The 15,733-nt window shown below is 39.5% G+C and overlaps 1 protein-coding gene across 1 annotated transcript; it reads left to right on the top strand.

The window, feature by feature from the left end:
- The first annotated feature begins 3,880 nt into the window (after positions 1-3,880).
- On the top strand, positions 3,881-10,011 carry C10H1orf52 (chromosome 10 C1orf52 homolog). The gene is made up of 3 exons (XM_059136790.1): positions 3,881-4,201; positions 4,858-5,056; positions 9,504-10,011. Exons 1-3 carry the CDS (start codon positions 3,926-3,928, stop codon positions 9,575-9,577), a joined length of 549 nt encoding a protein of 182 aa, XP_058992773.1. The 5' UTR covers positions 3,881-3,925; the 3' UTR covers positions 9,578-10,011.
- Positions 10,012-15,733: the final 5,722 nt, after the last annotated feature.

Raw genomic sequence — 15,733 nt, 5'->3', positions numbered from 1 at the left:
TGTTCTCAAAGAATTCACATTGCAGTTGGGGGAGGTAAAATATAAGTAGGGGAACCTGGGTAATTCTAGTTACCATGGATATAAAATAGGGCATGTGTGAGTTAAAACATAACTTGAGAAAGAGTTTAGATAGCATCATCAGGGAACTCGTCTCAGAGCAGGTGACAGTTGAACTGAGACATGTCCAAAAGGCACAGAAACCAGCTTAAAGGGGCTCCCACAGGCCAAATCAGGAATAATTTCAACATCAAAATAAATACTAATAATAATAGATCATAAATCATTGGATAAAATAAGAACCCATGAGTTAATGCTAATGTAATGGACAAATAATCTGATGAAGAATGGGATATTGACACAGTCTCAAATATCTCCCTACAAAACACTTACTAATTACAAAGGAGGAAAAAAGTAACTTGATAGTAGAAAACCCTGCCAGATACTACCTTAAACAAAAAATCAGGGGTGCCTGACTGGCCCAGCTTGTAGAACATATGACTCTTGATCTTGGGGTTTGAGTTTGAGCCCCACCTTGGGTGCAGAGATTACCTAAAAATAAAATCTTTATTAAAAAGTTAAAAATCATTAGTACCAAAGCAAATGAAACCACATGCCTCCTGATAGAATGCAATGAGAAGAACACAACACCACATTTGTGATATTCTTTTTTTTTTCTTTGTTATTTGACAGAGCACAAGTAGGCTGAACGGCAGGCAGAGACAGAGAGAGAGAAGCAGTCTCCCTGCTGAGCAAGGAGCCTGATGCAGGATGTGGAACTCTACCCCAGGACCCTGGGATCATGACCTGAGCCCAAGGCAGCCACCTAACTGACTGAGCCACCCACATGTCCCCTTTCATGATATTCTTAACAAAGATTTGTAACCTGAATTTATCACTAGGACAAATAGAGGCATCTTTTACAAAATAACTATAGTCTAGATATCAAAGTCATGAAATTTAAAAACAGAAAACCATTAAAGATTAAAAGAGAGAGACACAGCCACTAAATGTAATGCATGAATCTAAACCAATTTAAAGATTATTAAATGTTAAGAAAATTAGCAGGAAACAAAAAAGAAATGTAGTTGAGGTAGAATCGGTAATAAGTGTTTGGACTTGGACTATATTTTAAATTTGAAATGATAACATTTGCTGACTTGTGACCTGAGCACCTGGATTAATAATGCTGCAATTTGGGGTGCCTGGCTGACTTAGTCCATAGAGCATGTCAGTCTTGATCTCAGGGTCCTGAGTTCAAGCACCACGTTTGGTGTAGAGATTACTCAAAAATAATGGTAATGCTGTAATTTAAAGAGATGGGACAGATTATGGGAGGTGGAGAGTATTGAGGGTAGGAAATGAAGAGTTCAGTTTGGACATGTTTTCAGGTGTCTATTGCTGCATAACATACCTAAACTTAAAACACTTTAGAACACTAAACTTTTAAAACACTAACACTTAGTGGTTTAAAATAATGACCAGTTATTTGTTCTTGATTCTGCAAATTGGGCTAGACTTGGCTACATAGTTCTTATGATGCTCTATCCTGGGATCATTCTGAATTCTTATAAAAAGGCTCGGCTGGGATTGTATAAATTCACTCACAAATCTAGTGCTTTACCTGGGATGGATACACAAGCTGGGAGCTGACTGGGGTTCCTTATTCACAGTATCTCCAGCAGAGTAGCTGGATCTCTCTTTACATGGTGGCTCAGGGTTTCCCGGGGTCGGGGGATGGGGGAGACAATGGAGGCATCCTAGTCATCAGTGCAAGGCACAAGGCTAGCCCAGATCCAAAGGGAGAGGAAATATACCCCATGATGGAAGGAACGGCATACAGCACTGACATGGCAGGAATTGTTGACTGCCATCTTCGTAGAAAATCTACTACAAATATGTTAAGGTTGCAGTGCTTGTTAGACACTGAAGTTGGAAATTGGGTACAAGGATTTTGGTGTTCAGGGAATGCTTCTGGACTGGTTATATAAATGTGGGAGTTATTAGCATAAAATGGTATTTTAAACCATGAGACTTGATGAATTCACCTTTAAACAGAGGGTTCATAGAAAAGAAGGGCTATTCCAGGACTGAGCCTGAGGTGCTCTCACAACTAGAGGTGAGACGGAAGAAGGCAAGAGAGGAAACGGAAAAGAGCCCTGTGAAATAGGAAGAGAACTAAAGCATATGATTGGTAAAAAGCAAGAGAAAAAATTGTTTCAAGAAGGCCTGTCTTAACTATCATATGATCTCCCTGATATGACGAAGTGGAGATGCAACAGGGGGGGTTAAGGGGGTAGGAGAAGAATACATGAAACAAGATGGGATTGGGAGGGAGACAAACCATAAGTGACTCTTAATCTCACAAAACAAACTGAGGGTTGCTGGGGGGAGGGGGGTTGGGGGAAGGGGGGTGGGGTTATGGGAATTGGGGAGGGTATGTGCTATGGGGAGTGCTGTGAAGTGTATAAACCTGTTGATTCACATACCTGTACCCTGGGAGATAAAAATATATGTTTATAAAAAATTAAAAATTAAAATAAATAAATAAATAAAATCTATTTGAAATAGGAAAAAAAAAAAAAAAAAAGGCCTGTCTTGTTAAGAGATGAAGTAAGAAGCAGCCCCGGGACTTTGTCACATGGGGGCTGTTGGTGGCTTTGATAACAGGGACTCATGACTCAAACTGTGTACCCAAACCTCAGAGGGACTCAACAAGGGGCCAGTTTTTTAAAGATTTTATTTATTTATTTGAGAGAGAGGGCACAAACAGGGGAGCAGCAGAGTGAGAGGGAGAAACAGACTCCCCACTGAGCAGGGAGCTTAATGGCACAGGGCTCAATCCCAGGACCCCAGGATCATGATCTGATCCAAAGGCAGACACCAACTGAGCCACCCAGATACTCTACAAATGACTTTTTCACTTTCATTTAGGGCCATTCCCTCTTAGATCACCAGGAGGAGTGAAAGATTTCTAGTTTTCTTGGTGACTAGGTTATATCATTTTCTAAGAGAGGGAGCACACACAGAAACAAGTCATATGAAAGGACAAGCTACTGTTCTAGTATATCGGTGTTTGAGGCCCCAGCAGTCCGTCCACATGAAAAGTTTAAGAGCCAAATGGAGGTCTGGTCCAGAGGTTGGATAGAGAGCTTGGGGTTGGAAACCCAGATTTGGGAGTCACAAACATAAGATGGTTAATGCCATGGAAAGAAATGGGTTGGCCTGCAACGTTGTAATGCCCTCTACCTCTAATGTATTGCGGAAAGATGGTGCAATAAATTGGGAAACACCGGCGTTTAAGGGCCAGACAGGGCAAAGCAAGAATGAAAAGAGGCTGACAATGAGAAGCCAGAGTGTGTGGAAGACCCACTGAGAGGTGAGATGCAATCCAAGAAGAATTTCATCAAAGACAGCTGTTCAGACCCCACTGGAATGAGGTCAAGCAAGAAAGGATTTAGCCTGTGACTGGATCAGTGCACCACCCATAGAGATCTTCCACGGTGACTGCGGGGAAACAACCATACTGAGAATAATTTTCAATTTGAAGAGGAGATGCAGTGAGATCAGGAAGAAATCCTGGTGTCTGGGCAATGGTTAAGGTGAGGCGGCCGTGAAAAACAAATTCTTATCTCGAGTATGCCTTTAATAAATTCTTACTGAATGTTGACAGTTTGTTTGGGACCACTACTTCAGGACTTGTCTCTTCTCAGGGATCCTCAGGAAGGAGCCTAAAGCAGCCCCGCTCGGCCAAGTGCGCTCCCCGCCTCCAGCCTCAGTCCGACCTCCAGCGGCAGCAGCCCGGCTGCCGTCAGGGGGCGCAGGGTCTGCGCTCTACCGCAATACTTGGGGCGGAGCCAACCGTGGGGCGGGCCCTGAGGCAGCTTCCGGCTTCCGGCGGAGCGCCCGGTCGTCGCGCGCAGCCGTCATGGCGGCCGAGGAGAAGGACCCTTTGAGCTATTTCGCGGCTTACGGCAGCAGCAGCTCAGGTTCTTCAGGCGAGGAGGATAACAGCGAGCCGGAGGAAACGAATCGCAGGACCCCAGATCCTGCGAAGCCGGCGGGCGGCTGTGGGAACAAGGCAGAGAAGCGGCTGCCAGGACCCGACGAATTGTTTCGGAGCGTGACTCGCCCGGCCTTTCTCTACAATCCGCTCAACAAACAGATAGACTGGGAGAGGCACGTCGTCAAGGCGCCTGAGGAGGTGAGGTTCCCGACCCGGTTTCCCGACCGTGGCCCCGGCCTCCGCCCCCTTCCTCCTGAGCCCTCTCCTGGGGACCGGCACTTCGTTCCCCCCACACGCAATCACCTCCTGCGGGTTACCGCACCACCCCTCCCATCTCCAGCCCTGGGGAGCCCGGGCCCCCTTCCCCAGCCTGGTGGGTGTCAGACTGGCCCGCAGCCCCCGCCCCCTTGTGAGGAGACCCAAACCTCCGCGCTCGGTGCCCCGACCCCGCGCTGCGAGGACTAACGGTGGTGACTCCCCCGCCCCCCCCCCCGCTGCAGCTTCTCCCCGAGACCCCTTCCCTTTGACGCCGAAGTGCCTGCGGTGCTGCCTCCAAGACAGTGTCTGCTGCAGCCTCCTGAAGGGGTCAGCCTTGGCGTAGTATCTCTGAGACTGGATTCTTCTTTGGTAACTAAAAGTTATTAGCTTTATTCGTATAGGGAACCCTTTGGCTTTTCACTTAACAGTATTGTGATTTTGATGGAAAAAAAAAAAAAAAAGATGTATCTTTAAACCTTTAAAAAAAAAAAAAAGTCATCCTGAACAATAAGCGAACGGCAGGGAGGTGCATGTGCCCATACCGATTGGAGGAACCTCGGTTCGTCACGGTGCTTTTTAATGTGTTTGCTTAACAGCCTCCAAAAGAATTCAAAATATGGAAGTCAAACTATGTACCACCTCCGGAGACCTACACTACTGAGAAGAAACCTCCCCCTCCAGAGCTGGATATGGCAATAAAGTGGTCTAACATATATGAGGACAATGGTGATGATGCCCCACAGAATGCTAAGAAAGCTAGGCTTCTACCAGAAGGGGAGGAGACAGTGGAATCAGGTAAGGCCAGTCAGAGTTCCTTGAATAAATACCTTTTGGCCCCTGTGATGGGTTTAAAAAGAAGGAGATACTTAATGAGTGAAATTTAAATCTGGCGACTTAAGAAATTGATGATGGTATGTAATTATTATTTTTGCCGTAGTTTTGAGAAAGATTGTATAAATTTGGCCTTGACGTGAAGTCTCTGGAAGCTCAACCAGTAGTATTTACCATGTTTTAGAAAAAGATCTTAAGTTCTTCAGGCATTAGAGTGAAATCTCTGCTATCTCAACCCGTCGTATATAGGATTTATAGTTTAAAACAGAGACATTTAATTCATGGATTCTTTCTTGTGATTGCAGCTTCGAAGAGCTGAAGGTTTCATTTTATATTAAAGCAGTTGTGGTTTAAAGCCAAAATTAGTGTGACAAAATGAAGTTAATTGAGTATTACTACATAGTAATAGGAAGATAATGACCTAGTTGAAATGTTTGTATCATAATTTCATCTCATATTTAGAGTATAAGTAACCACAGTAATCTCTGCTTACATACATTTACCCAAGCCCTCAATTCTATCCTTCACACTGCAGCTAGTGATCACTTTTTCTAAAAGTATTGTCTGATTATGAAACTCACCTGCTTAAAATCCTTCACCAAGAGCATAGTCAAAGCCTTCTGATAGGCCCAGCCTTTCTCTCTACCTTCATTTTAAATGGTGTCTTTTTCTACCACTTTAAGATCTTAAAATTGAAAACTGAATAGACCATGCTATATTATGGTTCCATGCCTTTCAGCGTATGTTGCTCCTTTTCCAGAATGTTCTTCCCTCCCTCTTCGGCCGGTAAACACATTCATCCTTCAAAATCTTACTCAAAGAAAAAAATGTCAGCACCTCCTTCAAATTATTTGCTCTTCTAAGCCTTGTGTGTGCTAATGCTATTGATTGTACTATCATCTTATATGAGATTATTTGTTGATAAGTTTGTCTTCTTTGTGAACATTAGTTCCTTTACAGTTTGTGGTACATTTTGACTATTCAGTAGGTATTGTTGAATTGAGCTAATATTTGGAAGTCATTTTTATGGAAGGTCATGCCAGTTAAACAGATTTTTGAAGTGCGCATGAATCCAGGGCTACTTCCCTTAGCTCCTTTTACAGCCATGCAGAGTTTTGTTTTAGGAGAAAAAATAACTAACAGGTAGGAGTTCTTCAGTTTTAATTTTACTTGGCTTTTCCATTTCTTTCACTGATTTTCCAGTGTGGATTAGAAGTCACTAATGAAGGCATATCATTCAGTAATAGCATCCTTTTAAATCAAAATACCTCATACTGTATAGTATTGTGTAATTAATAAAAAACCATTTTTGCATAAATAGTGTTTAATCCTGCAGCTGGTGAAACCAGATAAGGAAATATGGAAATGAAAGCTTCATGTGACTTGTCTATGATCACAAAACTAGAAGATGCCAAGCTGTAAAATAGGTACTTCCACATAGTGACCTAGTAAAGAAGTGGTACATAATTCATTATTACTCTTTTATAGACAAGGAAATAATCTCAGATTAAAGAATTGGCCTAAATAAATTCACACAGCTAGGAAGAAGTGAAATTAGAATTCAGATTCAGGCCCTTAAGTGGAAATGATGTCTCTGTAAGCTGGGGTTTATTCTCTCAATGTTTTGCAAGCGGAAGTGCTTGAGAAATAGCTGTTCTGTAGGAAGTAAGACCACTAGAGCTGATACTCAAATTAAGATAGGCTGGTGCTCTCTCTTTGTTCCTATATGGAAAAAGTGAGGATTCTCTACCAGGACAAACAACCAGAAAGAATTTTCTTCTTTCCAGCTTGCCTCCAAATACGTGGCAAATAATGTTGTTATTCTCCTCGGTAATTTCTGTTCTTTTGATTATATGATGGTCCTCCATCGAACGTGTACAGAAATAATATCAAACGACAGAAGGACCCAATGCTCAGTGGATCATAAAGTTAAAAGATAATCATAGAATCTTTAATTTGGACTCTAATGTTGGTTATTGACTATAACTATCTTCTTTTTTAGATACTTTCCTTTTTAGAAGTGATTTTTGTCATTTCAGAATCCCACAAAGTCAGTATAAAATTGATCATTTTTTAATTTGTTTTTATTAACTTACAAAATATCTCGTTTAAGAAATTTCATATTCTTGGGGCACCTGGGTGGCTCAGTTGTTAAGCCTTTGCCTTCAGCTCTGGTCATGATCCTGGGGTCCTGGGATGAGCCCCGTATCGGGCTCTCAGCTCAGCAGGAAGCCTGCTTCTCCCTCTGCTTGTGTTCTCTCTCTCACTGTCTCTGTCAATTAAATAAAATCTTTTTTTAAAAAAAAAGCAAAATTCCACACTCTTAAATTATCTGATTTCTAGACTATTAAATTATTTTTACTTTTCCTACTCATTTTTTGCACTTCGGTCTTTTTTGCCAGTTAAATTCTTTTAGGTTTATTATTATTTTTTTTTGTTTAGTAATTGTGAAATGCAGTTCAGTAAGGCTTAGATATTATTGACATGTACTTAGCCATGAAATCCCTACATAAGTAGTTAATGCTTTTTCTTTTTTTTAAAGAATTTTAGAAAGTTAGTTCATATTAACAGTGTTACTTATTTACCTCAGGCGGCATGAATTCCATAATAGAAAAATTTTTTCTTTACTAATGCATCTGTAATATACGGCACAGAGTAGAAACTCAATAATTTGATTAAATGAACATTTCAGGGTGGTTTTGTTTCATTTGTCCTGCTATGCTTTTCAAGGCAATGCCTTGTTATGTCACTAGATGGCAATAGCTTCTGTTCAATTTCCTATTGGAAATTATTTTTCCAACCCTAGTAATTTGTGTTTTTTAATTCAGTAAATTTATTTAAAATTGGCAGATTAATAGCAGAAATGTCTCACGATCTCTCTCTCTCTCTCTCTCTCTTTTTTTTTTTTTTTTTGAGAGAGCAGGCTCACTGCTCAGAGCCCAGTGCAGGACTCTATCCCAGACTCCAGGATTATGACCTGAGCTGAAGGCAGATGTTTAACCAACTTAGCCACCCAGGCACCCACAGTCATCTTTTTAATGAGATGTAAACAGTGGATTTTATAATAGTTAGAAAGTAATTTCAGTTTTTATACTGTGAAGATAATCTCAAAGTCTAGCTATGACATTAATAAAACTCCAGTTAAAAAACAGAGCTTATTTGAGCTCTGTGACATATCAGTTGGTTTATACATTACTTTTGTGTATGCATGATAAACTGTTGATTAAAACTCTGGTCTATAATTCCTAGGATGATTTGTTGATCTGAATTTTATCTTATCTTGCTGCTTATCTAAACCCATAAGTGCTTTCTGAAATACATAAATAATACTGCCATACTGTGCTTGAAGATGAATGAAGATGAATGAATCTTCTGTTAATTTTAATTATTCTCTTCATCAATGAAGGAGATACTCTGAGTATGGTACAGTTAGCAGAAGGGAACTGAAGGCTTAGGCTGTAAATGTATTTCCTCTATAAGGAGTTATGGTGTGATATAAGCAGTTTTTCCCCAACTTTTTATTTTTATTATAATTTTTTTTTTATTAAGTAAGCTCCACACCCAGCATGGGGCTTGAATTCACCACCCGAAGATCAAGAGGCTCATGTTCTACTACTTACTGAGCCAGCCAGGCACTGCAGCTTCCCAGGTTTTTAATATGAAGACCCCTTTCAATATCAGAATATTTTATAGATCACCACGTGATAGTTGTTGAACTTGGGCATCTGTTTTGATTGAGAAGGTAAAGCCAAAAATGCAATGAATCCAGTAATGTGCTTAACATAAATTTGTATTTTAAAATTTATAACTTCTGTATGTTAGTCTGTCTATATGGAGTTCTTGACAAAGCCACACACATGTTCAGAGAGAATACAGTTTTGGTGAAACTTTTACCTGTGAGTGCTTTTTAAATTTCAAAGTAAAAGGACAAGGGTTATAAATAGGAAAGGGAGTTGCTTTGCGGGGAGAGAAAGTAGATTGGAAGGGAAAGAACAGCCAATGGCTACTTTAAATAATGTCATGTTTAGATTGGTAGTCTTTGGTTAAAAAAAAAAATAGAATGTGTTCTGTTTTTTACAACATGTAGATTATTTAAATACACACAAAGTATATACTGTGGAATATATGGGAATAGCTTTTTTCCAGAACAAGTCTGTTACTCTCAGTTTAAAACTACCTTAATATAGCACTAAAAGGTCAATCTGAATTCTGCATGACACTACAATTTAAAAATTTCTACTTTTACTTGGCACTTTAAAATCAGAGTTCTAAATTTAACTTTTGGTTTTTATTAGGAAACCAGAAGAAACACAAGCTGGGAATAATGATTTTGGTCTGAAGTCAATGAAATTTTTATACTTAACTTTTCTTTTAAAATTACTGATTAAAACTTTTCCTTTCCTGTTTAAAGATGATGAAAAAGATGAACATACTTCTAAAAAGCGCAAAGTAGAACCAGGAGAACCAACAAAGAAGAAAAAGTAGAAAACAACAAATGACAAGAATTTCTGGACTGCGAAACTTGTTGAAACGGTTTTTTTGGGCAGATTAAGTTGATGTTTTAAATTATTGTGAAACAACATCTACATGAAAGTACATGTTAATTAACTAATAATAAGTATTGCTGTGGGAACTTTCCACTGTAGAATTCATTTTTTATTTAAAACTTTATTTAAAACTCAAGTGGTGATTTGTGATTGTGAAAATGACAACACATGGAAGCATTCTTGCTGTCACAGAATTAGTGACATGCTTTGAGAGTTTTGTCACATGCCGACATGCCAATGTTCTATGAACCTTTTATAAAGGAATATATTTTTAAATATATTGTAATGTACTGTGAACTCGTAGGGTGCTTTTCAACAGTGTTTGTACAGTGTAAATAGATCATGGAAATAAAAATTACTTATTCAATATTACTATTGCATAACATTAACATTTGAATATTTGTCTGTGGCAAGTACCCTCTTTGCCATGTGATGTTTTTAATAGTAGGTATTACCATCTAGGAGTGCCTTCTGTGTTCCAGGTGCTTTGTGGATACTTTTTCACTGATCCTCAAACAGCCTTGGTAAAGCAGGTCCTAGAGGCTTCATTTATAATAAAGAGAGATTAACTTACCCGAGGTTCCACAGTGAGTGAGCAGTGATTTGGGGATTTAACTAAGGATACTTGAACTCCAGAATCATCACTCTGAACCACCTACCCACCAGTCAGACTTTCGTGATCCTCGAGGGACTGCAGGTGTCATAGCTTCGGGTACTCTCTGTGGTAAGCAGGGAGATCTTCCCTGATTGTTACTGTGCTTTATCATGTAAACCTTAGGGGATGGTTATTCATTAATTTCCCTGGTAAATAGTTTGCTGAAGATAAGAATTCTCTACAAAGAACTGCCAGATGTAGAAAATAGAAGTAGAGGATACCCAATTAAATTTGAATTTTAGATGAACAAATAATGTTTTATATGTGCAATATGTGGGACCTACTGAACACTAAAAATTTGTTTATCTGAGACTCAGATTTCACTGACCATTTTGTGTTCTGTTTTGTTTTTGTGCATGGCTCCTATTTTAAGGCTTCATATAGTAATAGTCAAATTCAGCAAGGGGTAGTAAGGAAATTAATCATATTTGATTTTACTTCTTTAGTCCATAATGGCAGTTAGTTATTCATAGTATTTTGAACTATAAAAAGGAGATGCTATACGTTGTATCAATCATTCCATGCATCTTAATCCTTTCAGAGCCAAGAGTTAATTACAGGACACTGCACCTCTAGTGTATAAGAAGAATTAAAGACATTTGTCTTTGCATTTAAAAAAAAAAAAAAAATCCTCAGTTTAGTTGTTTTTCTTCAGTACTGGAAATCAGTATTTGAAAAACTATAAAATTTAATTGGAAACATGGATCAAGTAGATTAAGATTTGCAAAAGGCATTAAAATGATGGTGCTACCATGGTGTTTTGTAGAATGAGGAAAGAATAGAAACAGTATGATAGCTTCCAGTACATCTCAAACTTGCAAAAAATAATTCTGTGGCTGTTTGTTTGTTTTCGGTTTTTTTTTTTTTCCAGGATTTTATTTATTCATTTGACAGAGATAGGGAGAGAGAGCACAAGCAGGAGGAGCAGCATATGGAGAGGAAGAAGCAGGCTTCCTGCTGAGCAGGGAGCCCAATGTGGTTGGATCCCAGGACCCTGAGATATGACCTGAGCTAAAGGCAGATGCTTAACCAATTGAGCCACCCAGGTGCTCCCTATAGCTGCTTTGTCCTCTGTGCTTATAGATACATGATTCCCAAAATTGAAGTAATTGTAAAGCAAGGAACTTTTTATTTAAAGCCTTTGTATATGAATAATTTCGAGGGCTAGAATATCGTATTAGGGAGTGGCATGAAAAAGCATGAGTTCAGTGTGACACCAGACTAAACAAATGGAATTATAATTTTGAGTCTGTGATTCCTAAATCTAGAGAAATCTGTTGTCTGGATACATGTATTAGAGGAGCAGATATTTCAAGAAGTTACTGAACTATTACAAGATTTAAAAATTAGCATGAAGGCAAAACTCATACAATAAAAAAACAACCCAAGGGGCGCCTGAGTGGCTCAGTCCTTAAGCATCTGCCTTCAGCTCAGGTCATGGTCCCAGGATCCAGCCCCACATCGGGCTCCCTGCTTGGTGGGAAGCATGTTTCTCCCTCTCCTACTCCCCTTGCTTGTGTTTCCTCGCTGTGTCTCTGTCAAATGAATACATAAAAACTTAAAAAAAAAAAAAAAAAACCAGCAAGCCACTGTCTGGAAATCTAACCTCTTTTTATCACCCATTGGTTCAATTTCCAACTTAAATCAGTTAGTTTATGATAGAACAAAAGCTAACTAGATCAGCCTCTAGTGATGGCTTTCAGCCCGCTCCCCCTTCTAGAAGGTAACAGAATGGGAATGGCGGGGAGGAATAAATACTGTTTTTCTAGAAGGGGTGTTGATATTTTAGGACATAGAGTGGCTAAACTTGTGAGCTCATTATGCCCTTTCTGGGAGATGTTCACCTACTTTGAATAGTTCTAATGTAGGAGGGGAAAGAGAAGGAGACTAAATATTTTAGAGCAGTCTGATTCTGCCATTTGTATTTCACGGGGGTTCTTTTCAAAATATGACCAAAAAACAAAAGGGGAAAGGGACCTTTATCCAGGTTGTTTCTCTTTTAGACAAGTCACTTGATACTTGACTCTTTCTTCATCTTTAAGGAAGTTAGACCACATCAGGCGTAAATGACTTTCTTCTGTGCAAGGATAAAATTTGAGAACTAAGCATCTGTGGGCCATATTTTAAAATTCAAAGTGTAAATAGCATATGGAGTTTTGTGAAAAATGTTCTATCCGGAATCAAAGAACATTACTGAGAAAATTGACACTGATTTTTAGCCATTAAAATACTCATATTATCTGGACTTAATTGCAAACTTTCAACTTTCTAGTCTAGATCCTTAATGCTGTGTAGTGCTTTTGCATTCACAAAGTTCAATCATATAGTATTTTAGTTTCCAAAAATCTAACGAGGTAGGCTTTATCATTTCCAAATTAGAGAAATAGAAAACAGGCCCAGCCAGATAAAACAATATGCCCACAAATATGTGAGTTAGCTACAGAGCTCAGGCTAGAATCTGTAATTGCATTCCATGTAAAGTTTATGGAGTACCTATTGGTGCAAAGCACTGTTAGGAAAAGAAGACCCATTTTTATTTTAGCAAAGTCACGTTGGTAGCCATAAGGAGAAAAGACATGTAAGGACTGATTCAGAAAGACTGGTTGCAGTAGTTCAGTAGAGCAGTAAGTAATGAACTAAGGCATTGGAGAGGAGACTGGGGTATGAGAAACTGGTAGTCCTTATTTGGATGTAATGGCCCTGGTTTTCTTTTATTGCAAACTATATATATATGGTGAGGTTTTTTTTAATTGCAAACTACATACATATGGTTTGTAGTGTGTGTGTGTGTGTGTGTGTGTGTGTGTGTAATTAAAATGTAAGTGGGCTAGTGCAGGTTTGGACATGGCCTGCATGTAAAACATTACCACACCATTTAGACACACAACCCTACTAGACACATTTTAAAAATACAAATATTTTTACAGGTATCTGCATGAACTCAACAACTGATTAAAACCACAGCTGGACTTTAGTGTCATTGGTGGTATTTCAGGTTTTAGCCTTTTGTGTCCATACCGAACTGCTTCCCTATTTCACTTACTACAGAAGTTCCAGACATTCTTACAAGAAAATCCCAGCAAGTGTTTTGGACTTTTCATTATATTCTAAACCTTTCTCTCTTCCCTTTACATAATTTTCCCAATTTAAAACATTGCATTGCATTGTAATGCAAATATATATATATATATATATATATATATATATATATATATATTTGTATGTACAGTCCACAGAGGAGGACCTCTGCCTGTTCATTTTCTAGAACCATGCCTGGCACATAAAAGATATTCAGTAGAACTCCTGATTGTTGATGGTGAACTGAATTTTTTCCAATTGGGTTGGGAGTGATCCTCCAGAGGCTTGTGTCTCCAGTTATATGGGCCAATAAATCTTGACAGTTTAAATCAGTTTGAGTTCAGTTTTCTGTCATTTTCTATCAAAAACATCCTAACTGATGTGAAACTTTTTACTGCCTTGGTTTCTTGCAAGGCCCCACGTTATCCTGGTTCTCTTCTCTATTTCTCCTCTCCGGCTCCTTCTCTGCCAGCTACCCTGGAAGGCCAAGTAGCTTATGTTTTTGCCTTCTGGTTCTCTACACTGGTTCTTGATGATTTCAGCAGAGTTCACGGCTACCACAATCAGTAACATTCTGATGGTTCCCTGCACTGTATGGCTTATCAGAATGTTCTCGTAAAACCCCAGATTTGTGTGTCCAGTTATACGTCTCTTCTTGAGTCTAAAGGCCCACACATACCGAATGTGCAAAACCCACACTGTGGCAATCCCCATAGCACCTCCTGTATTTTGTTCCTGGTTAATTGCATCACCATCAACCCAAAAACCTGCCCTCTGCCTCACTCCTCACCACATGGGTTTAGTTACTAAATCCTAAGCGTTCTCTCCACTCATGCTCACACACTTATTAATCCAGCTCTAATGAATCATTTATAATTCCCCAGATACGCTAGTTTGATAGTTCTGTGTTTTTGCTTGGCCTGGCCTTTCTACTTTGTGAACTCCCTCTTACCCTTCTCTTACGCACTTTGGTCTTTAATTTCCATGCTGCACCTGTCCGTTGCTTTCCCTGTGCTCAGTACAAAATAGCCAAGGTTTGCTGAGTATTTACTGAAACCGGTAACCAAAGGGTTAATGGGGCTACTCACAGCTACAGATTATGCAGCTGCAACTTTTTACCCAGACTTCTTTCAGATGCCTTTACATGTCCCTGATACTCCCTCAAGAGGTGGATTTGAGGCTTGCCCTTTTATCTCCTTGTTTGGCCGCCTCTGGAGTAAACCCTCTTGTTGCTGCACACTTGTCAGTGATAGTCTTTGCTGTGAACTGGGTGGATGAACTTGGATTTGGTTACATTACTATGTGCCAGGCATTGTTCTTGGTGCTTTGCATGTATTAACTCATTTAATTTGATGAGGTAGCTACTCCCCACTCCCTCCACTGCTACCCCCCCCAACCCTGGGGAGAAAAGGGAGGTGCAGAGAGCTTGATTTGCTCCAAGTGGTAAAGCTGGGAAGGCAGGTTGCCTGGCTCCTGACCCAGGGCACTCCTTCACTGCACTGGCGAGGAAGAAGGAGCGCCCAAATCAACCCATAGATTGATTTACTAGTTCATGTGTGTTTTGTTTAAAGGATGTCTTATCCCTAGAAGGCAACTCAATACAAATATTTGGAGAATTAACTTAAAACCAGTTCACTAACCAGAGGCACATTTGTTGAATGCTATGGAAAGCATAGTCTATACAGAAGTGTTGTAGGAAGATTAATGCATATTTCAGTGATTTAGTACCTTCTTGATCACATATTTGGAGTATTTTTCAGTGAAAAGCCTTAAAGCAGGAGGTCTGAGAATATACTACGCTCCCTCCAAAAATATATTTTAGTTTCTCACATGTTTTTCAAAGTCTACAGTTTCTAAAGCAACATGAAATAGCTTTAAGTCATAAATTCGGCCTCAGATTTCACTGGCTTTTTTCTAACCTTTCAAATGATGGCTTGAGTTTAGAATCCTAGCACCAGGGCATGGGAAGTCCCCCAGAGGTCCTCTGGTACAGCCTTGCCAGAATGTAGGAATGTCTTCTCTGTGATCTTTGTCTCTCTTTTCTAGGTTCACAGATGAGCCCACAAAATGAGAGGTTTACAGGCTGGATTTGAAAAGCCATTTCCTGTATGTCTGTAATATTTTGGTTCCCAGGGTCTGGAACTCCTGTTCCTTTCCCTGTGTTTACCATTTTCTGAAAAAGAAGAAACAGAGTATTTGGTGCATATTACTGAGGTAAAAGTGCAGCTCTATTCCTGGCAAAATTACCTGTCTCTGTTTCCACATGGGACCAAAATTCTAGCAACCTTCTCTGGCACATTGGGGGGGTGGTTTGTGTTAACAGTTTAAATTTAGAATTCCTGAGAGAAACGGCAATGGAAT

This window comes from Mustela lutreola, chromosome 10 (assembly GCF_030435805.1).
Source record: "Mustela lutreola isolate mMusLut2 chromosome 10, mMusLut2.pri, whole genome shotgun sequence".
In the NCBI taxonomy this organism is placed as follows: domain Eukaryota; kingdom Metazoa; phylum Chordata; class Mammalia; order Carnivora; family Mustelidae; genus Mustela; species Mustela lutreola.
Note: the sequence above shows the minus strand (reverse complement) of the source record. Positions and strands in the feature narration are given on the sequence as shown.

Excerpts from the sequence above, each read along its gene's own strand:
- C10H1orf52 (XM_059136790.1), top strand. The coding sequence starts at position 3,926 with ATGGCGGCCGAGGAGAAGGACCCTTTGAGCTATTTCGCGGCTTACGGC. Across the intron at positions 4,202-4,857 it reads TCGTCAAGGCGCCTGAGGAG|CCTCCAAAAGAATTCAAAAT; the intron begins GTGAGGTTCCCG and ends TTTGCTTAACAG. Across the intron at positions 5,057-9,503 it reads GGAGGAGACAGTGGAATCAG|ATGATGAAAAAGATGAACAT; the intron begins GTAAGGCCAGTC and ends TCCTGTTTAAAG.